Below are 24,632 nucleotides of genomic sequence, written 5' to 3' on the forward strand. Positions count from 1 at the left end.
TGGAATATATACTTTTTAAATGACAAAATAAAATTTACTGTAAGTTTAACATGTGTGAGCTGAACAAAGTAGCTCTTACAGAGTATTATTATTTACAGGCTTGCTATGGCTCAATTGATTAGAGAAACTTTAGTAACTCAGTTCTAGTTCAAATATTATTAGCTGGATTGGGGAAGGCAGCAAGGAGAAAAAGGGGTATGAGAATATTGGGTTTGTCTTCAAAAAATGCATGGAGGTCCAGGTCCAATTCCATCAATGTAGTTTTTTTGTTGTTGGTGGTGGGTTTTTTTTGTTTTTTTTTTTTTTTTGTTTTTTTTTTTTAGATAGAGTCTCACTCTGTCACCCAGGCTGAAGTGCAGGGACATGATCATCATCAATGTAGTTTTTGGTGAAATTTTTCTTGATTTTCTTTTTAGTTCATGGTTTGAAACAAGGCCCTGGAAAATACAAAAATCTTACATTTATTTAAACCCAGGACATCTGTGTAGGGGTTTTAGGACCACATCTATCAAACAACTGAAGCCAGAGCCAACTGAGAAACAGCCTGAGTTTGTAGGCTATGTTTTATTAAAGTTTCAACTGATTATGTCAAAACATGGATTCATCCCAGAGTATTCTCTATCTCACACACCACAAATCCAGTATTTCAGCTCAACCTTGAAACTACAGGAAAATCGAGCCACGTCTTCCCACTGACCTTGCCTCTCTTCTAGTCATAGTATTAATCACTTGCTGGACTATTGCAATATTATTTTACATATTCTTCTTTCTTTGCTTTCTATTACTCTATGATATATTTTCCATCAAGCAGCACTGTGAACTTTTAAAAATGGAAGTCAGATTATGTCATGCCTTTGTTCAAAACCTTCCAATGAACTCAATATCTGAGTAAAATACAAAATCTTTATACCCAGCTCTCAATTTCATCTCTGTAATTTTTCCTCTCACTCTTGGCTCCAGTCACACTGGTTTCTTTGTTCTCCACCAAACATGCAAAGCACATTGCTGCCCTGGGGTCTCTGGACTTGTTTTTTTCACAGTCTGGAATGTTCTTCCACTCCTTTCACATCTCTATTTAATAGTCATCTTAGAAGGGAAGCCTTTCTCGACCTCATATGCTCTCCTCCTTCATTCTTTATCATCCTACTCTGTTTAATTTTGTGCTACAGCACATAGTTCTGCCTTACATAGTATACACTTACCTCTCCCTTTCTTATCTTTCCCAAGAGAATGCATGTCCCATGAAAGCGGGAACTTCCTCTGATTTGTTCACGGTTACGTTGCCAGCAACTGGACCAGCATCAGCACATGGGCCTCTCAGGAAATATTGCTGAATGCAGCATTGTGCAAGTGGAGGGATTAATTGAGAAGAGCAATTTACTCAAGGGTGAAAGGAAGGCACTCTGGTACTGAACTGATGGATGATCACATTAGTGATTCTGAATATTAGGGTTGACTCTGACTTCCAAGCCCTGCATTTCCAGTAGATATAGCTTCTCATCCTTCATGGGGCACTGCTATCAGGAGTAACTAAGCCAAGAGGATGAAGGAGAGAATTGAGATTCCCTTGTCTAACTCATCATTGCTATGGCTTCAGTGCTGTACTTTACTTTGTCAGATAGAACTGGCTCCCTCTCTCACATCCACTAGCTGAGGATGAGAGCAGAAGCACACTTGTCAGGCAGCGGACAGGAAAGGAATGATAGTGGAGTTAGGGACACAACTTCAGGAGCCCCTTGAGAGAGTTAATTTGACTCCTCAGGGATCCTAGTAGCAAAGAGCAGGTGTTTTCTACTTGATACAAATAATATTTCTTCACATTAGTTCTTCACAGATTTGAAATTCCTTCTTGGTAGTAAATTAGACAATTAAAAAGGTACAAGGCCTCTTTACTGCTGATCTCCAAGGTGACCTGTATGATCCTACAACTGTGCTATTGAAATATATTACCTCAGGGGCCCAAAAGCTGGCAACATCACTGGCTACATTCATTACTTTATTCCTTTTTAAGTACCATGTCTTTCTTGAATACCTGCTATATGCTAGGTGCTTGGCTAGGAGCTGGGTTGTAGTTAGGATTAAATTAGACATGGTCTCTTTCCTAAAGGAATTGGTAAACCAGCAGAAGAACTAGCATACAGTTTTAGAGCTGAATGGGTACAATCCTAAAGTAAATGGGATGTCATGAAAGTGAAAGACACAGGGAATTGATTCCACCTGGGGCCAGGATGTTCAGGCTGAAAGCGGAACAATGCCTAGAAACTAGAGGAAAGGATAGAGTGGGGAATGCATCTGGAAACGAACAACACAAGCTTAGGTCTAGGATGGGAGGGAGACTGGCACATTTAACAAGCAAAAGATGGCAGGTGTGGCTGATTCCTTGTTGGGGGGCGGGGGGAAGGAGGGGACAGGAAGGTGAGCCCGAAGACTGAAGAGAAGGTCAAATCCTGAAAGCCACGTAAGCTTCTTTACAATGTTGGTCTTTAACCTGATAAAAAGAGGAAGGCTCTGAATGGCCTCAGGCAGGGAAATTATATGATTTTTTTTGCATTTTTAAAAATTCACTCTGACTGCTCTGTGCAGAAGGGATTGTAGAGGGCCAGGCAGATGAAAGAGGCCTGTGGGGAGGCCACTGCAGTTGCCTGCACAATAGAATGTATGCCTTGCACTCAGGAGTGCATGATAGAGATGGGGGAGAAGGGAACCAGGCAGGTTGACTGAGCAGGCAAGAAATAGAAGGAATAAAACAAGTTCAGAGGCCCAAATATTGATCTCACATCTCATTTTCAAGATTAGCTTTTATTTTCATTGTGGTGATGCATATTTTGTGTCCAATTTACATCCACTCCACCCAGCCCTGACCAAACTGCTTTGCGGCTGAGTTGCCATAATTTGCACTCCATTTCTCTGGAAGGCTTAGACGTGAGGTATAACAGGTGTTTCTGGATCAGCTCAGGGTCGACCCCACCCTAAAGTCCTTAGCTAATCTTTAGAAGGGCATGATTCTGAAGGTGAGAGAAAATTACTAATAATTATTTTATCTAGTGCTACAGATGATACTTCCTATAGTGACTTTACATCACAGTTGACCTGTCAAATTCTAATCAACACACCCTGGTGGAAATTTCCCCAAATTTTATTAAATGTTATAAATATTGTGGAGGAAAACAAAAACAAGAACAAAAAACTTCTCAAAATTTCACTTGTTAAAGCAATTATGAAAACCCACATTATTTTTTCCTATGAACATTTCTATACACTAAAACTGTCCTTGTTGAGGATTTTTCTAAGGTTCACAACTTCTGTAGGTTGTGAAAGGGTCAAATCACTTCATAGACTCCATTTTTATGAATATCAAACTGGGAAAAAATGGCACACAAATATAAGGAAAAAAAACACAGATAGCAAACTGAATATACTATAATTAAACTCAAGAAAAATGCTGAAGGATTAAATCTATGAATCAGTGATTCATAGATTGATTATTTCACGTATTTATGAATGATTCTTATGTGATTAATGGAAATGTAGAGATTCATCAGAAGTTTTCAAACAGAGATCAAAGTTGCCCTGGGAAGGATTAGAGGTTGTGCTTAACGAGGAGAAAGGGCATTAAGTGAGGGAATTGTAGGAAATAGACCTCCAAGCTTGTTATTTCAGTTCAGTCAGAACTGTATTTATTGATTTATTCATTTATTTGAGGTATGTAAGTCCCAAAATTTCCACTGAATAAAAAGATATCTGACTAAAAACACTAACAACAACAACAACAACAAAAAAACACCATAAACTTATCTAAATGAGCCCTCTCAGGAATTTGCACTTCTTCACATGATGGAGTAGCCTACAAGTGACCCACTCACCTGCTGAGAACCACTAGAAATACACAATAAAAGCAATTTACTTGAAAGCACAGGAGAGCTGCCAAAGATGTCAAAACTTAAACTACATCAAAAAGAGCGGCTCATTGAGGGGAGCCTAACCTTCCGTCTGTCACTCCAGTCACCCTCGCTGGGATTTGCTAATTCTTAATGTTGAAAGAGAATCTGAGAAGTCAGAAAGAAGGTTGCTGTTGAGAGGAAGAGAATTCCTTGGAGTTTTCAGCAATCTCATAGGGCTGAGGAGGCAAAAAATGGAGCTGAACACAGCCCCGCTGAGGCAGCCAACTCGGACTTAAGATCCCACAGAGAAGAGAGGTTCAAAGAAGTGAGCTTGGCGCTTCATCCCCAGCTTTTCCGCAAGGCGTTTGACAGTCAATTAAGTTACAAATAGCAACAGGCAAGAAGCAAATTGAGACTGTCCAAAAAGCAAGGCAAAGCAAACTTAGTCTTGTGGTGTTAAAGAAACAAAAATTGGGGTTTGTGATTCACAGATGAGGTGACACGTCTGATCCTCAGTTGGCCACCCTGGAAGATTATCCTTCAGGACTATGGTGAAAGAAAGGTAAGCTAAACTTTAGAAGTGCTACAACCTAGGTTCAAGTCACTTTAATCTTTGATTGCAATGAGATGGTTTGCCTCTCTGCTGCCCAACAGAAAATAGGGTGAATCCTCTCTGGAAGGAGAACACATTATCCAGACCCTCTATATTTGTCCACACAAATGTTTGCCATTCAATCCAATATCACCCAGCATATTAAAAAACACAATCACAAGAAAAATTAATAAAAATGGACAGGCAATAAAGTCTGTCTCCATTTTCAAAGCCTCATAGAGTCCCATAATAGTTCACTTAAACATGTCTAAATTCAATAAAACATGGCACATTCCAGTCATCAGTCAGACATTAAGGATGAACTGTAATGAACAGTCCTAGTCTATTTTGATTGTTTGCTGGGCCAGGTGCCATTGTTCATGCCTGTAATTCCAGACCTCTGGGAGGCCGAGGAAGGCGGATCACGAGGTCAGGAGTTTGAGACCAGCCTAGCCAATATAGTGAAACCCCGTCTCTACTAAAAATACAAAAAACTAGCTGGGCATGGTGGCAAGCACCTGTAATCCCAGCTACTTGGGAGGCTGAGGCAGGAGAATTGCTAGAACCCGGGAGGCGGAGGTTGCAGTGAGCAGAGATCACGCCACTGCACTCCAGCCTGGCGACAGTGCGAGACTCCATCAAAAAAAAAAAAAAAAAAAAAAAAAAAAAAAAAAAGAACATTTGCTGACAGTTTTTAAGTCAGTCCTACCCTTCCCCCATTTCCCTTTTGTCCCCGAAATGGGCAAACTGATAAGAGGGACACCTTTTTATTGCTATTGGGAAATTCAAACCACTAAAATCCTGGCTGTCACATAGAAATCCTGACCCCAGCCACATGCCCCAACATGATAAAAACTAAACCCACTTATTCTTCTCTTTGTTTGAACCATTATGAACTGGCATGGGTGCCTGCTCTGCTGTCCCTGAAGTCCCACCGCATGAGCAATAAACCTGTCTGGACCCTCTTGGTGGGTATGTTGTATCATCAGTGTTAACATGCCAGTGGAATTTGGATGTGTTGGGGGCTGCCATCTGTGGAGCCGCCCAGAAACAAAAACAAAACTGACCCAAACATTGCAGTTCTTTGGCTTAGCCTTTTGAAATAACTGTGATTAATCTTTTTTTAAAAGGAGATGACTGATAATAAATTTTACTAGAGAACTGGAGTCCCTTTAAAAAAAAATCAACTAGAAATTTTAAAAAATTGAACTCAATATGTAAGTTTTAAGTATATTGGACACACATGAATAAGTGAATTTAAAATTAGGGCAGTAGAAAATAACCAGACTTAAGCACAGATTAGAGGGAAATTTATATCCTTAAATGCGTACAGCACTAAAATAAGAAAGGTAAGAAATTAATGACATGATTATCCATTCCAATGAGTTAGAAAAGAAGAAGTAAGTTTTACTGGAAGAAAGCAGAAAAAAGAAAGAACTACGAAGAAGAGAGCAGAAATAAATAAAATAGAATACAAACAAATCTATAAAGCTGAAAGCTTATTTTTAAAATTGATAAACTACTTGCAAAACTAATCAAGGAAAAAAGAGAAAATATTAATTAGTTAAATGAGGAGTGGGGAAAAAAGAAACAGTACTGCAGATCCTTATACATCTAACAAAAAATACATATGTATTACGGACAATTTTATGCCAGTAAATAAGAAAATTAAATGAAATGACAAATTCCTAGAAGGCAAATTAACAAAGCTGATCTTAAAAGAAATTAAACAATGTAAATACTCATATGATTGTAAACCTTTCTTCAAATCCTCACACTCACAGTATTTTATCAGTGAATTCTACCAAACATTTAAAAAATAAATGAGGCTCATCTTAACACATTCACTTCCAAGAAAATAGAAAGAAGGAAACATTTACAATTCATTTTTTAAGGGAAAGCATAACTTTGATACCAATACCTCTGAAAGAGAATAAAGGAGATGAGAAAATCATCTCAACATCTGCAGAAAAAGCATTTGATACAAGCCTATACTTACTCATAATTTTTTTAAAGTCTTTTGGCAAATAGGTAATAGAACTAGCTTGACCTAATTAAGATATCTAAAAGAAATGTAGAGTGAACAATATAATTAATGGTAAAGAACTGAAATTTCCCCACTAAGATCCAGAAATCACAAAATATTTATCACCACAATATTGTACTGTAGGTCCTAGCTAGTACTATAATGCAAGGAAAAAAAAAAACAAACTGTAAGTATTGGGAAAGAAGAAATACACTTACATGATTTGGCTGTGTTCCTATCCAAATCTCACCTTGAACTGTAATAATCTCCACGTGTCAAGGGTGGTGCCAGGTGGAGATAATTGAATCATGGGGGTGGTTTCCCCATACTGTTCTCCTGGTAGTGAATACATCTCATGAGATCTCATGGTTTTTTAAGGGGGAGATCCCCTGTACAAGTTCTCTTGCCTGCCACCATGTAAGACGTGTCTTTCCTCCTCCTTTGCCTTCCGCCATGATTATGAGGCCTCCCCACATATGTGGAACTATGAGTCAATTAAACTTCTTTCATTTATAAATTACCCAGTCTTGCATATTATATGTCTTTATTAGCAGCATGAGAACAGACTAATATAACAGTCATAATTTGCAGGCACATGACTATGTACATAGAAAATCCAAAAAGAAATTGTCAAAATTTTAGAATTATTAACTGAATTTATCAAGTTCAATGGATATAAAATCAATATACAAACCAACTTTTTCATATTACAGACACAGAAACTAAGAAAGGTGCCCATATCCACACACTTTTCAAAACTAGAGAAAGGCTAACACTCGGCTCAGTGCTTCAAGTTTGGTGTGTTTTTTTTTTTTTTTGTATATATGCAAATTTGTATATTTCAGTTACTCCCTAATCAATCAGAGGCCAGTCCACACACTAGCCCCCTGTATCTCCTAGGCATCAAGACATTAAAATGCTGCTGGCCACAGTGACACTCCATGGGAAATGAAGGGAATACCTGATGGAGGCAAAGTGCAATTTTCTGAAATGTGGAGCTGCAAGTAATCTAAGCTTTCAGCTTCTGTCACAAGTTGAGGATCAAGAATCACAGGTAGTGAACGGATTTACCTACAATGGAAGCTAAAGACAGGATAAGGGGAAATGGTGGATGTGTCCAGGGCCTGTCACAGGAGAAAGGAGAGTGAGTGGAAAAAGCCGAGTCTTTGGCCCCAGTCTCATATTTACACAAGATGTTAAGTCTGAACTTCAAATATGTCCTGCAAATGAAGTAAAGACACTAAGAGGACTGAAAGTAGATGTTTATCACACAACTTGAAATCCATGTCCCATTCTTCATCCACAGTGTCTACAACACACCATCAATTAATATTTTCGGTAAACTCTGCGGTTATCTTGTAAATGCTGTAATTATATAGATGGGATGGTATATTTATATGCTAACATTATTTTATTACATGTGAATATTTAAAGGTTTGTAGCACCCATCAGCATTTTTTTTTCCTCCTCCTCTTTCTTCCCCTCCTTCTGTACCCATATCCTCCTCCTTCTCTTCTCTGCCTTCCCCTTCTCAAAACATGAAAATGGTCAGAGCTTCCAAGGTCAACCTTGGAAAGACTCTGGATCCCTAAATAGCTAAGTGAACTCTCCAAGCATGTAGGTGGAATGTGAACGGTGATATAAGGCTTGCCTGGTATGAGAGAACAGAGCCAGAAAAACTACTTTGATATTGTGAGTATTACCCTAGTTTTAGCTCTAGGCTGGTATTGTCTCAAGACATTGGGGTTACGGCAGGAAGTTCAAAGCTTCCATTATTGTGGCCAAGGTTTCTGCACATAGAACCTGCTGACAGCTGTCATGGGTGATGGCTCAGCCTGTATCCTAGAGAAGCAGAGGCTTGACGTAGGACTTCCTGTTGGCTGGGTGTCTTCAGCCCGAGGCACCTGCAGTGCTGGATTAACCAAGGAGCAAACTAAGCAGGTGCTTAGGATGCAACTAAATCAAATACCACCCCCATCAACCACTCCAAGAAAAGCAGAGATGATTTTACATTTAATGAACTTGCTGAGAATTTTAATTTTTCCATCCAGAGGAAAAAAAAAAAAACTTATTTTTCTTTCAGCTTGCATTTAAGTCTTCTGTCATTTTAAGTGATTTTATTTTATTATGAATTAAAGTGGGAATGCATCACAGTGGTGGTGGTGGTGGTAGGATTAAGTGCTCAGAGCCTGTAAAAGTTTTAACCTGGCCCTAATAACCATTCCCTAAATTTTCCAGGATCCATCCTCATCCCTCCTGGGCTCTTGTTCTCTAGCACACATATTTCTTGTGTAACATCTCTATTTTCTATTATATTTAGCCCCACATCACTAATCCTACCTTTGCCAGGCTATTGGTATTCAGCTCCTAAATTTAGGCAGCCTAGTTATCATTTACTTTGTACAATATTTTTTTTCAATATTACCCAGTAAAATTTTGTATTTATAAAGCAACTCCCACAGATTCCTTTAACACGTAAAATATACTTACAATGCTTAACGTACCCTAGTACTGCCCCAAGATCTTCCACCAAAAGTTCAAACGTCTCTTTGGGGGCAGGTGTGATTTTCTTTTTTTTTTTTTGCAAGTTCCCAGAGTGGACAGCGTCTAGGCACTACTGGGTGGAGTGGACAGTGGTTTGAGGAGGGAGAAAAGGGAGAAGTGTCCTAGGCCTCCATTTAGAAATTTTAATTTACTCCCTCAAATCAAAGCTGGCATTCAGCACTTCAGAGTGTCCCTTCTACTTCTTTTGTTTCAGCTCCTGCTTGTTGTTCAGAAAAATTGGCAAATATGTTTCAGAGCATGCTTAGAGTTGTGAGATAGACAAAAGAAAGATGACTGATAGCTTGATTCCTTGGAAAAGGGGTACACTAATCAGAAAGTAAAGTTAAGAATGATTCCAGGACTTTATTTCTCCAAAAACACAACAGAAAAGCTCTCTAGTGAAATTCTAACAGCCATATGCAGAGATTGAACCCATCGGTAAATTCTAGTCTTCAGGCCCCTCCACACTTACCTCTACCAGTTTGTTGGCATGCTCGCGGAAAACCTGGGCATATTCTTTCACTTCCTTTTCATTTCCACTCTTTGCTGCCTCAATGAGAACTAGCAAAGGAACATTGGTTTCCAAGAAAGAATCAGATATGTGATCCATCACTGCTTTCCGAAGCTACAGTTGAAACAGAAACAAAAAATGACATACAATTAAGAAACAGTAGAATTGTCCATTTTTTTCTAAACTGCTTTTGAGCTCTCATTACCCAGGGAGATAATATTCCTATTTTCTTTTTAAAATTTCCCCAGAGCTTATACTATTAAAGGAAAACCAATGACTGATGGAAGCGTGTGAATTAAACATATTATATGTCAACCTGAAAGTTACATAAATGGCCTGTTGCTCAATACACTATGGGCCCTCTCCCATCAAAGGTCTTCTCTCATCTTTCATTGACCTAAACCTTCAGGATGTTCTGAATCATGACACAGTTGAAGAATTCAGGCTCTTTGAAAAGGAAAAATCTAGGCATCAACCAACAAGTTGGGAGAACTTTGGATAAAGATCTAAACTTTGAAGCAAACCCTGAAACTTTGCCACTGTGCAGTCTCCTGCCCATTCTAGATCCATTGTTTGTGTTAGATAGAAGCAGAAACATGAAACATCTAACAATCTCAAAACTGTTTGTGCCCAGGTGCTATGATGACATAGTTGCTATGTTCCAGAAATACTTATAATTATTCTTCAAGATAAATGAGAATAAACAAGCCCAAATCTTCTAACAATGCATAATTATACATCATTCCCACATTGTTAAAATAGAAAGCAGGGCAGCTGCATGAAAATAAAATGAAACTGTCCCTGAAAAATCACCTTGGTGCTGTTTTGTTCATAATTATCTGAATGTATATGGGATGTATATAAAAATAAACAGAAGAGAAGATGATAAACACTCTGAATGTTTTCCAAACAAATATACCTATCCAGGAGCATTCAAGTGAATCTCTTGATAGGATGACACACACATATTCGTTATTGGTCAGAACAAGGAAAATTAGGAGCAAATCTCAATTCCTTTTTGTACTAATTACCATAAAGTATGCATGAAAGTACTTATAACTTAGTTTGGTTTAACTCTGAATTGTGTTTGACATTTTACCATATATAATGTAACAAAGTCTATGTAAAGTTAACATCTCCCACATACTCATTTGACAAAGTGTATTAAATTACTGCCTGGGATAATGTTGGTTATTGGTGAGCTCATATATAATGTGTCATTTACTCAACTAAAATCTTTGCATATTATATCATTTCATTCCTATCACAAACTATGAGATAGGAATGATTCTTATACTAGTTCTTCAAATGAAGAAGCTGGGACTTTAAAAAGTTAAATAACTTGTCTGCAGTCATAAGTTAACAAATGGCAGTGCCTAGGGTAAAAAGGTCTGAAGGAGATCATACAGTGAACACTTGAAACTGACCTGCAGTGGCTCTCTTCCAGAACAGTCCCACAATGGAGGAAAAAATATTTAGAGTGGAATCAAAATTGAACTTGACAGGGACAACAGAGAGAAAAGAAAGAGAAGGTTGAGATAAAGTAGGGGGGATAAGAAGAGTAGGTTATCTCAACAATCAGACAAGCATTTTTTAATACCACACAAAAATAACAGAAGTGAGAACTACGGGAACTTGAAAAGCCATCTGCATCAAACCTCTTTCTAAGCCTTCAGGAAGATAATGTTCACAAAAATGAGCAACTTAAAATTATCATTACTTTGAATGATAATTAAAATTATCATTCAAAGTTATTATAAGAAAAATTGGATTAAGAAATATATTATCCCTAAGCATACTGAAAGCATGCCAAAAGGATATGCTTATAAAACAGATTAAAACTGTAACCTACCATTTCAAATAAATTAAAAACATCACAAAAATAATATAAAATATGGAAGAACATGACAAATTCGAATAAGAAAAACTAAAGAATTAGGTCATGAAACTCAAGAAAGAATTATAAATAAAAGAAAATCATTTGAAAAAGACAAGAATGAATAAACACCACAACAAATGCCATAAGACAAATAAAGTAAGGAAAAGTTTTAAATCCAAAAAAATTTTTTAAAGAGCTAAAAAACCGTTTGAGAAAATGTGACAAATATTGAAGATAGGCAAAGAAAAGTCAATACAGGGCTACCAGAAGGTCCATGAAAAAAGAAAATCAAAACAAGAAAACAGAATGAATACCAAAAATTGTAATCAATGAAAACTTTCCAGAATATATGTATATATTGAAACTGTATTCTAATACTATATATTTTTAAATTGCTAAGGTGGGTTTTTAATGTTCTCACCACAAAAATAAGTATGTAAGGTGATGAACATGTTAGCTTAATTTAATTATTCATAATATATACATATATCAAAATATCACACTGTACTCCACAAACATATATATGTTAATGAAAAATAAAAAATTTGAAATTAAACAAATAACCTACAATCTGAAAGAATGTATTATGTACCTGAGAAGACTGACCCGTAATTATTAACCAAGATATTTTCCAGTAAAATGACTGAATTCCAAAGAAAAAATGAGAGGAAAAAATCTGCAATTCAACAAATATACCGTATGATTTATACAGGAAAAAATAGATTATCAGCAGACTTTTTAATAGTAAAGATTTATGCCAAAGGAAAATATTGTCTTTAAGATACTCAAGGAAAGATAATGTAAGCTAAGAATTTTATAACCAGCAAAACTGACTTTCAAGGATATAAGGCATAGAAAATCTGATAAAAACGCAAGAACTCAGAATATTGTTCTCATGACCCTTTCCTATCTAGTTATTTTAAGAATTAAATTTTAAGAATTAAAATAACTAGAAAAATATTAACATAAAAAGTGATAGAATATAGTATGAATGTTTGTATACTCTGACAATAAAGACATATTACAACATTGTGAAAAGGGGACGAGAAAGGGAATAGAAAATACTAAAATATTTTAAGCATTTTATGTGATTTTAATTATAGGGGAAGTATGAATATTGTTATTCCAACATTATTGTGTTTAAAGGTAAAATAAAGAAAATGATTAACTATGAAATTTTAATTCATAATTTCCTATGCCCTTGCTAACCAGAAGTGTTGGTAGGGTAGAAAGTAATTGAAGAAAAATTCTCCAATGCTAGATCTGAATTAGAAATGTCAGTAGAAACACATAGGATTTGATTCAGATTTATTAAGGCATAACTGACAAATAAATATGTATATATTTAAAGTGTATAATATGATGATTTCATAAACATACATTTTTTATAAACATATATATTGTGAAATAATTACCACAATTGAGTTAATTAACATATTCATTCCCTCATATAGCTACCTTTTTTTTTCTTTATTGGTGAGAACACTTAAGATCTACTCTCTTAGCAAATTTCAAGCATAGAGCACAGTATTTTTGATAATCATCATGGTGTATATTAGATTCTCATAGCTTATTCACTGTATAACTTACAGTTTGTACCCTTTGACCAACATTTCAAGCATTTCACCACCCCCACCTCCAGCCCCTAGCAACCACTGGCTTACTTTTTGTTTCTGTGAGTTCCACCTCTTGTTTGTTTGTTTTTAGGTTCCATATATAAGTGATGCCATATAGTATTTGTCCTTCTCTATCTGGCTTATTTCACTAAGCACAATTCCCTCCAAGTCCATCCAGGTTGTCACATATAAAAGATTTCTATTTTTATATGGTTAATAATATTCCATTGTGTATATACCTATTTATCTGTCTATCACATTTTTTATCCATTTATCTATCAGTGGACACTTGGTTGATTCCATGTCTTGGCTATTGTAAATAATGCTGCAATAAACATGGGGGTGCAGATATCTCTTTTAGATATTGATTTATTTCCATCAGATTCTACCCAGAAGTGGGATTGTTAGATAATATGGTAGTTCTATTTTTAATTTTTTGAGGCACTTCCATACTGTTTTCTATGATTGTACTAATTTACATTCCCACAAACAACGTTCAAAGCTTTCCTTTCTCCATATCCTTGCCAACGTTTGAAAACATGAGATTTTAAATTGAAAACATACGCACACTTGCAAACACTTTCTCAGTTCTGTCTAATGAAAAAGCCTGAAAATAATGGCTAGCCTAGTAGTGATCAACAACTTGAAACACAACTTTACACTACAAAAACAGAAAACAAAAACAAACAAACAAGCAAAAAAAAAAACAGAGCTTCATGGAGAAAGGGCTGATTCCAGGCACTCTGAGGCCAGGATTGTACAAATAAGCTTGAAATATCTTTTCATGCCAGGTAGCAAAGAACTATCAAAGACTCCCAGGGGCATGCCAGAATAACAGGAGGCTCCCACTGGCCAAAGATAGAGATGCTTTGAGTTGAGGATAAAAGACATTCCCTGCCTCCCAATAAACTTAGGTCCTTGCATACGCGAAGGAGAATTGCCTAGTGTTCTGTTACTGCCCCAGTATTGTACATTATTAAGAAATGTAATTCTGTTGTCTGGAGCCTTTGTACATTTTGAAGTTTATTAGCTACAGTAGTTGGCCTGCCCTAATTTAACCTGAAAATAGAATTTTTATTTTCCTACAAATTCTGCCTTCCCTTACTTAGATCCTTTCTACTTGAAGTGTACCATGCCATTTCCTGGGAGCTTATTAGAAATGCAAAACCAAGACCCATCCAGACCTGCTTTTAACCAGAATCTGCATTTTACTAAGATGCCTAGGTGATCCTTCCACAGTATAAAGTTTGAGGGATGCCTCCCTAGAAGACCTATTGTCAAGTTCTTAGTCTCAAGCATCAGAAACTAATTCTAGCTGATTTAAGCAGAAAGATTGACCCATCAGTTCACAAAATGGGCAGAATTCAGAAATGTTAAGACACCCTGTGTCTTTGTGACAATAGGTTTTGATACAAAATGTTAGGCAGACCTGATTTTCATCTGGGTGAAACAGAGACTAGAACTCTAGGACATACATCCTCACCTAGTTGAAAGAGTACAGGAGGTAGCGGCCAGGAGGAAAGTATTCTTTGAAAACAAGTGTTTTGGCCATTTAAACTTCTTATACAGAGATTCATAACATGAGAAATTCCCTGAACACAGAAAAGGAACTCAGATACTGACCCAAAAACAAAAAAGTGGCCAGCAAAGAAAAGATCTGGCAGAAAACTAATTCAGAGATTCAAGCATGAGTGGAAGTTGAAAATAAATAGAGATACATTTATAAGAAATATTTAAAAGGTGAAGAGTTGTTTATAAGGAACAAGATCAAAAGCTATGAACTAGGACAGGAATGGCAAGTATGCTACAACTCTTCCTTTCTATGCCCACACCAGACATGATTAATCAATTACTGCATTCTTTTATGCTGAGCTCAAATACTACTTCAACACAGTGCTCCAAGTAGCTACTACTAATCAATCCCGTTTCTCCTTCAGGATGAAAGCTTTCTTTCTTTGCTAAACTTCCCCTGCAATTGAAGCATTTTGCATGCCAATCTTTAGGCAGAATTGGCTATGTGTCTGAGTATCCCTATGCCATCTTGACTTTCAGAAATAAAAGTTAACACCCAGGTTGAGGCTGGGCAGATGATGTTTAACAAATGCCTGACCATTTAACATCTATCCTGTCATTTAGATAAATGTTTACAAAAATCTTGTTAAGAATAATAGTGTTAACTTCTTCATTACTATGATATAAGAAATACCAGCCAAGGTCAAAACTGGGGTTCGAGGGTGATTTCAAATAAGCTCAAAAAATCTGAACCCTTAAATCTTTCCATGAATATGGCTGTTCCAGGCTCCTCATGAATACTGACATGTTCTGCCGTATTTCCTTAAGCTGTGTGGTATAATTGTTATTAAAAATGAAAAATCAAAGCAACAAAGTGACTGAGCTAGGAGCCATCCAGCCTAGGGGGCTTGACAAGTATTGAGCTTCATTAAGTCAGGCAAAGTTTAGCCAGTCTGAAGGTCAATTAGTGTAATCAGTCAGTGCTACAATCTATCCAAAGCCACTTTAATAAGCCAAGGTGCCATCAATGCACACTCCATTGGTAACGAAGGCACTCTTCATTGTTCAGGTTGTGTTGGGAGCAGGTAGGGGAAGCAGAGGCATATCTATAAGGCCTGGGGAAGACATTTAAAGAATAATCATGGTTCTTGCTTTATTTAGTTTTCTTTATAAGAGAAACATGAAATTCTTTGGTCATTATCTTGATGAAACTGACTGTCTTTCATAAGCAAAATTATTTTAATTGGGATACTAGCATCTCCTCTTAATGGAACCAATTACCTCTATCAGGCCCTGTGCTTTTCCCTACCCATCTCATTCACCGTCCACCAAATTCATTCAGGTCTGCTGGATCATTTAAAAGTACAACTGTCATCATTAGCAACACTTATATTGGAGCCAGATCAACAGCCAAATCAACATATGTGCCCTTAGATTTTTTTCTCTATGAGTGCTAATGGTCAGTATAAAAGTTAGAAACATGTCTCACTGATGGAATAGATAATTGTAATAGATTTGTTGCATGAATAACCTTATTCTTCTCTCTCCTTCTATCCATACCATTGCCATGTAACTCTGTAGTACCTGCCATCTGGGACTCTGGGCTTGGTCATGTCTCATGTTTAGGGTCAATGGATGTTGGCCACCATGATGCATGTGGACATTTGAAAGGCTCATTCAGCATTGGCTGGCTTGGTCTTGTTCTCTGCCATCCCCAGGAGAAGGACATGCCCAGGCTAGACTGCCTGTCCCAGAAAAAGGGTGACAAACCTATTGACCAGGACTGAGTCACCTCATTCATCGCTGTCAAGGCCTTCCCAGATCCATTAAGAGCAATAGAATCCAGGCACAGGAGAAGGCCGGGCCAAGATGACCACCTCAGAGCAGTGAGCTACAAATGCTATTGCTGTATGCCCCTGAAGTACTGTTATACTACACTGTTGTGACAATAGATAACTGAGATAGCATACATGGAAGTTTTCATGGTCACCAAATCACCTTTTGGTGAAGTGGGAGAGACGTCTTGAAAATAAATTTCTGATCAATTAGCGGACTAGTCTGGGGCCATTTCAATTCATTTCTTTGGCCAAATGTATTGAAATAACAGTAGTCTACTCCTCATGTTTCATTATGTAGCCATGGGCTGTGTGTAAGAAAATCACAGCTGTAATTTATTATTTTTATAGATTAAATAAACAGTTTACTCAAAAAGTTATAACAAAGAGACAAGTCATTGGGACTAGGACAGGGAAGGGTTGATCGGGGCTTTTCCTGAAGGACAGTAATAGGTACTTAGCTCCTACTGTTGATTTCATTTTCTGCCCCAGCACACGCAGGTCAGTATCAAATTCCTCCTTTACCTCCACAATAGGCAAGAGTGCTTGCCTTTATGAGAAGAGACAGTGAAAAGCTGCCTCAGGGTCCCAAGGAATGCTGGAATCATTGTGGATCTCCAGATGGCTTAATGCAGCAGGTACAGCACCTTGACATGGTGCTGTTAAAAATGTTAGCAGAAAATGGAGCCCACAATTGCTGGATGCAGCCTAAGAAAGCAAAGGAGAGGCTAGTGGAAGGGAGAGGATATGCAAGAGACAGAAGCAACTGCAGCAGTGAGATGAGGAGAAGTGGCGAGAGCAGAAAAGCATTGGGGAAAATTAATATTTCATAATAACAATCTTCATTTAGTGCTTACTTTGTGCCAGATACTGTTCTAAATAATTAGAATAACTTGTTTACTTTTCTCAAAAATCACTGGCTACTATTTTATTCATTTTATAGGTAAGGAGACTGAGACAATAGAATTAAGTCACTTGTCCACATTCACAAAGCTAACAGATAGCAGTGGCAGGATTTGAACCAATGTTGCTTGGCCCCAGACCACATGCTTTTAAATACTAACATACACAAGCTCTCATATGTCTACTTTGTACCAGCTTTGTGTACATTATTGACCAAAAGCAACGGTATATATGATGACAGCAGCAAACATTCCAGGAACAAATGTGATTCCTGGATGAGTAAAGTACATATACAAGGGATTCTGAAAGCTCCCCTCTTCCCTACCCATGATATAGTAAGACCAAAAAGAAGAAGAGCCCCTGTGGAGAGGATAAAAGAAGAGACCCCATGGCAGATAGACACCATAACAGGGAAACAGTGATCCTACCAGAGGTAGAAGTGTTGCTGAGTCCTAATGAATCCCTACTCTGAGACTAGAAAGAGACCTGCTCGATACTCACTATGAAACTCTGACTTCCTGGGGGTTTAGGGATCTGGAAAAAAATAGAGAACTTGTGGTCTAAGATATGCCTACTGCAACAATGTATTCGATGAATTATACTTGCTCTAATGTAACCATTTTCTTATAACTCTTAATGATCAAAATGTTTTAAAATAGTAAATTGTAAGATGCTAAGGAAAGTGTGTTTCTTAGGATTCTAACTGGGTTCAAGCCAAAGGACAAGAGACTTCTCCCAGAAAGACTGGTATCCATTTTCCATGCTTTGATATGGTAATTATGGTTTATATGGAAATCCATAAGCCAGGTGGTGGCAGAGGTGAGCCTTACTATAGAGAAATCTTTGAAAGCTGCAAATGCAGCTTGGTACTGTGACAATCTAGCATTCTAATTTGCATTCTCACTCTTAAGAGTATTAGGATCAAAAGTTCTTAAATATATCTATTCCATAGTCTATAAACACAGGCATATCCAAAAGTGGGAGCCAGAGTCCTCAGCAGCCAGGACCAGGGACATCTTGAACTTGGTATCAGCCAGCAAGTGCAGAAACTCATAAATACTGCCTTCATTAGCTCATGGGCCCTGTGATTTGTGTCTCTGATGAGCAGGGGCACATTTTTTTGACCCCTCCAGTAAACAGGCAATGTAATTCCTCTGTAAATTGACTACTAGAATGGTTTAAATGCCCTTGCCTACAAGCTGAAAGGCATAGTTAACACTTTTTACATAAGCTAGAAGACCAAAATTTAGCTATCAATCAACCAGGGCAGAAAGGAATGACTTGACAAAATCATTCGTTAAGTCTGACAGGAGTCAAGAACACAAGACTTTCTTCCAACGGTTTAAATGTATGTGTGACAAAGGAATATTAATTGCATAAGACAAGGCATTTAAAGGTATTAGCTCAGCACTACCAGTCTATTTTACCCAATTAAGGCTATTCATCAATGTAAATAACTGCATTTTCTTCAGCAAACCCAAAGGAATGTAGTCAATGGATCATACCTGCTCTAGCAGTTCTTATTTTGTGGGAGTGCAGTCACGAAAGAACAGACACAATTTAACTCACTAACTCAAAAAGAAAAATAAACTGTCTCAAAAATGACCAAAAGCTGTCTACCTATCGGATGGAGCATGAGGAGTCCATGCTGTATATTGAGCAACATCCAATACTGCAAAAGTATTTTGTACAAAGTCTAAAACCCTGCAACCGTTTGATAAATATGCAACAGTTCCCTGCAAAAGACAGTCCAAGAAAAAAAATGTCTCTCCCCAGTCAACCAGTTTTGCAGAAGCTCACACTTGCATAAGACTTTGAAGGCTGTGTGCCTCATTTTAATGTACTCAATGAAAAACATCTCTGCAATTCCTTTTACTGGAGAAATATTCATTCTTGAAAAACTAAAAAAGGTCTCTTATTTGCCTTTAATTGTGAAATTCAAAATTCCTTTCTGATCTCAAGAGAAATAATGGATCTAGAAAGAAAAATTTACACAAATGCCATAGTTTTATTCAAGATATGTAACTGTTATGCCAAAGAAGTGAAATGAGAGTAAACGTACAAAAATACGATGGTATAGATACTAATGCAATTAGCTCGAAGGTGGCAGGAACCTTATTATAAGAGACATAAGAAGTCCTCAGAAAGAAATTATGCTTTATCGCTTACTTAGTTTACTAAACTGTACTCAAGGGCCAGTGTTCAGTCATTTATTCCTTCTACTGGCATTTCAGTAGCTCTTGGTAGATGAAGCACTGTTTTTGGCCAGGGATACAGAAAAAAAAACAAGACAAGCCATCTCCTCTCACTTTCTGCTGAAAACTCCTCCACTGTCTCAACTCCCAACTACTAACAAAGCTACAGTGATCAACATGACCTCATATATGGTTGACTGGCCTCATAAATGGTGCTTAGAGCTAAGCATGAGCTATTCGTGTCGAATGTGTTGGAGGCTGGCCTAAACAACACTGTAAAATAGTCTAATTTTTCTACATTTCTTTCATAGCATATTGCACTTTTTTTTTCTTACTTACAGATTATCTTAAGATTTCTCCACCCCTCCATCAGAACAGGCATTCTTTTAATCGCCCAATGTCTAAGCCCAGAAGAGTTGGCATTTCAAAAGGGTTAAGTTTTAGGTGGCAAGGGTGAAGGTGGAAAAGACATTTCTAGCATAACTACCTTGCTCAGATCTCTGAACCCAGACCAAAAAGCAGGTCAACTCTTCTGCATATATGGAAGGTCTACTCAGTTTCTGGCTGCTAATTTTAATAATAATCCTGTGCATGTCCTGTTTTTATAGCTTGCAGAGAACTTTCCTAGACATTATTTCATTTGTCCTTCCTTACAATGTCATGGTGTGGGTGAAGGGTGCTGTTTGTAGGGTGAGCATCATTATTTGTGTTGTTTAGAGGAGGAAAGGGAGGATCCTCTGGTTGCATATAGCAAATGCCAGAGTCAGGTATTCGGGCTCCAATAATAATGTCATTTTACTTAAGATCTATGGGTTTATGGACCTGGCTGTTGAAGTTCACAAATCCTAACTGGACAAAGGTCACTTTTCTTTCAATTCTTCACTTCCACCCCTAGTTGATTACTTACTCCCAGCCTTATGTCTCATCCACCATTGCTTGCTCCAAAGGGGGATCTAAGATCAGATGCCTGGATGTTGTATTCTGAGTATCTAATATCTGCCATTGATTAACTCATGGTGAATAGGCACAAGTTGCTTTGAGTACAGTGTGAAAAAGTCAAAAGCTGCATCCAGTTTTTAGGTAAGGTAGGTAATGGTCCCTACCAAGGACCTTTAGGAAGCTTGTAATATGCCCCAAAAATGATTTAATCCCCTCACAATTTAATTGGTAATTGGGAAAGACAATTTCTGAACGGATGAATTTGATGGCAGGCTAAGAGCAGAAGCCTATAAAAAATGTGTGGTTAAAGAGCATGAAGCAAGATACAGAGACGAGCTCTCAAAACCTATTATTTCTTTCAAATGGGGTCAATCCTACACACCTGTTACGGTGTGGTAGGATTGGTACCAAGTAGAGTCACCTGGCCCTGTACTGCCACATGTCATGCATTCCACATTACAGCACAAGTCCTGTGGGTCTTAGAAGAACGTCTATTATAAACATAGGCACCCGGGGAGGAACCCAGACAAAACTCACTATTTCTCAATCTAGGTATGAGTGAAACCTCAGTTCACTTGAGTGGGATGGGTAGCTTGGGGGAATAAGATGCTGTTGAGTGAGGAAGGAAGAATGATGGGAACTTACTTCTTGGTGCAGATGCCACTGATAAATGTACCTCTGAAGTTTCCGGCCATTTGTGGTCAGTAAAGGGCTCAGCACACTTTCTAAAACAGAAAACCATTTACCACACTCCCCTGTTTTACTCCAATTATAGATAACGGTGAGCCTCCGAGCTACCTTCCCTCTCCAGAGTTCTTCTTTCTCCAGAGTTCTGCTGCCGTATGCAATACTTTTCACTTCCTGTCTTTAACTATTGCACAGCATGGCATTTCCAACAGCTGCTGAATTTTTCCCTAGAGGTTCTTCATTTCAGATAGAAGCCCAATGATTACTCCACATTCCCAACTTTGTGGAAATCCTATAAAATGACGGGTGTTGTCGCTATTTAAGGTAAAAGTAGTTGGATTCAAGGTCCTTTAGCTTTTCAGGGAATTCAGGTTCTTACACCATATTTGTTTTATCTCAAGCTAAGTTTACTTTTAGAGCAGAGATTGGCAGACTATTCCCTGTAAAGGGCCAGGTAGTATAGATTTTGGCCTTTGTGAGCCAGTTAGTCTCTGTCATGACTAATCAAGTCTGCAGTTGTAGCACAAAAGCAGTCAATACAACATTGCATAATCAAACAGAAGGCTAAGTTTGGGACAGAGATAGTAATTGGCTGATGCCTGTTCTAGATGGTTTCATCAGTGGATTTTAGTCTTATATGCCTCTCACTCTATACATAAGTTTCTACTGCAATCTCTGGCTATTTCAAGCTCCATTTACCCACTGCTTACTTGTAACCAAGCATCTGCTGTGTCCAGAAGCTACCTCCTTAAGAAGAGAACTGAAGAGGCCAAATGTGGCCTCTAAGAGCCCCCAAGTGATCAGTGTGACTGGTATTTGACCAAATGACTTTTGTTATTTCTTTGCCTCATACTCTGCTAGAAAGCAAAGGTTATTCTAGTGGTCCCTAAGAAATTCCTTTTCTAATATAAGCTTTGAGGCAAGGAAGGAAGAAGAAAGTTACATGGAAGAGTAGAAGTTGTATCTAGTTGGGCTGGCTGGACTGCTTAATGTAGGTGTTCTGGCCTAGACTGGACCCCAAATCATGAATTTCCTGCTGATTTGGCAACAAGGGTGCTTCCACACCCTTGATACTGTTGCCAAAACACACAGAGAATGCACCCAAAGAGCAGCAGGCAAGCTGGTTTCTATGGTAACTTGTGACACAATGCCTACTTGATCAGTCAGAAGTTATCCCCTTTCGACTAGTTAATTTGGTATCTGTAGATACAGCAGCAGGGCCACATTGGTCTAAGCTTGAGTATTTCACAGGAGAGGCTGAAGGAAATCTGCTCAGAGTCCATTAGTGCTGACTTCTCCCTGCCCTTGGAACTCAGCATCCTCCTGCTCCCATTTTTCTGGTCTCCCAGCCCTGCTCAGAGGTGCATTTTTTTTTTTTTTTTTTTTTTTTTTTTTTTTCGAGACAGAGTTTTGCTCTTGTTGCCCAGGCTGGAATACAGTGGCGCAATCTCAACTCACTGCAACCTCCGCCTCCTGGGTTCAAGCGATTCTCCTGCCTCAGCCTCCAGAGTGGCTGGGAATACAGGTGCACGCCACTGTGCCCAGCTAATTTTGTATTTTTAGTAGATATGGGGTTCCACCCTGTTGACCAAGATGCTCTCGGTCTCCGGACCTTGTGATCCACCCACCTTGGCCTCCCAAAGTGCTGGCATTAGAGGCGTGAGCCACCGCGCCTGGCCCAAAGGTGCTTTTTTAGTTTTACAGTCACCCCCTTTAGACAGTTGCAACTCATACTGTAGCTACTACTTAAGGCAACCTGATCCTTGTTGAAATTGAAGGAATCAAATAAAAATACAGAAGTCCTACCCTTAACAGTTAAACAGGATTGATGCATTTGTGAAAAACTAAGAAATTATGGAAGGAAAAAGGATGGGTCTGGGACTGATGAATCACCCAAACTTCTGACAACATTTATGGTTGGATCAAAGAGAAAATCCACTCTTATCCTCAAACTCCTCAGGACAAATGGTTCTCCTTTAATCCTGGAATGCTCAGGCACAATCCATTCAACCATTTCTCACTGAATACACCAGGCAAGTCTGCTAGTCTCCTGATATGCATTTAATCAGATATTCCCTCAGCTAAAATGAAAGTCCTTTACTTTTTTCCCTTACGATCAATTAGAATAATAATTATCAAAATCCCATTCACAGTTCAGTTTCTGTCATGGAACTGGACACAGATATGAATGGCTTAAGGAAGAAAGAAATGGTGATTTTATTAAACACGAAGCCTATTATTATGATTATTATAGAGAAACTCAGGTCTCATTAATAATTGATATTTACCTTATGCTCTTCCCATTAAAGAATTTTAATAAAAGCTATAAACTAAGAGCAAAGTGTACCAACTTTAACAACCACAGTCATTAAAAGGACAGGCTTCAGAGTCAGCCCACTAGTCATCTAACTTATGAGGTTTATATCAGTACAAAATTTAATCTTCTTATTGCAACTTCAATACTCTACTCTGGAAAAAAAGTCTTTTTGATAGTAATATCTCTCTGAAGAATTGTAGGGATCATCAGTAAAGAATCAAGTAAAGAATGGACACTAAAAAACTGTCAGTGTCAGTGGACAGCTTTACTTTTCTGACCTTCATACACAACCAGGTACAAACAGGAGTAATAGATCAGATGATGAAGACAGCTGATTATTTCAGTTGTCTCAAAGACCAGAGACATGCCCAGTTCCTAAGCCTAACCATTCTTAGCACTCATTGCTACGATAAGGCAAGGCAATTGGTGAAGCCATGGTTTTGAATGCAATAATGTTTAATATTTGTAGGTCTCTGGAACTCTAAGTAGAGTTCTTTACTGAAGTTTTTATCTGGGGCTTACACATAGGAAGAGAAATCAGTTTTGCAGCACAAAATCAACATCAATGGTTGATAATTACAAAATCACTAATCTTAACTCAATTTTCTAACAAGTAAAATTACCCAATAATTGTACCAACTGCTGTAATGAAGGAATGAGCTCCCATATTTAAAGCTGAGGTTAACAAAAGGCATCTTAAAATTCCTGAAGAAAGACCTCTTGCCCTAGGAAGACCCATAGTGTCCCTTCCACCCCTAAGAATCTGTGAACCCATGATTTCTGAATCAATAGCTTCTTGTCAAAGATAGTTGAGAAATAAGTCCACAAAATAGTACTATTTTTCCTCTGTCTCCTTTCCCCAACTCCTACCCATCTCCTCATTTGGAGGGTAACTGAAAATCATTAGACACATGTAACCACATACTAGTCTGCTTTTAAAATAAGTGTTTAAAGAGATTGTAGCCTTCTTCAAGTTAAGAAGATATGTGATATTTCCCCCTCATTGGGGGACATTCTTTGTTGAGAGAATTACATATATTACTATTTTTTCCTCTATATAACGGAAAATCAACAAATCCAGGAGCTGTATTTTTTTCAAAAAAAGTAATAAAATCGACCACTCGCTAGACTGAAAAAGAACAAGGAGGGAAGAATCAAATAGACACAACAAAAAACGATAAAGGGGATATCACCA

The 24,632-nt window shown here is 37.8% G+C and overlaps 1 protein-coding gene across 5 annotated transcripts in view; it reads right to left on the minus strand.

The window, feature by feature from the left end:
* Positions 1–24,632, minus strand: part of CTNNA2 (catenin alpha 2) — a 1,178,402-nt gene that overhangs the window by 224,639 nt on the left and 929,131 nt on the right. For all 5 annotated transcript variants that reach the window (XM_050752972.1, XM_050752976.1, XM_050752977.1 and 2 more), the window contains one exon: positions 9,516–9,668. In XM_050752972.1, the coding sequence (XP_050608929.1) occupies positions 9,516–9,668 (153 nt within the window). The remainder of the gene's footprint in view (positions 1–9,515; positions 9,669–24,632) is intronic.

Source organism: Macaca thibetana, chromosome 13 (assembly GCF_024542745.1).
Source record: "Macaca thibetana thibetana isolate TM-01 chromosome 13, ASM2454274v1, whole genome shotgun sequence".
In the NCBI taxonomy this organism is placed as follows: Eukaryota; Metazoa; Chordata; class Mammalia; order Primates; family Cercopithecidae; genus Macaca; species Macaca thibetana.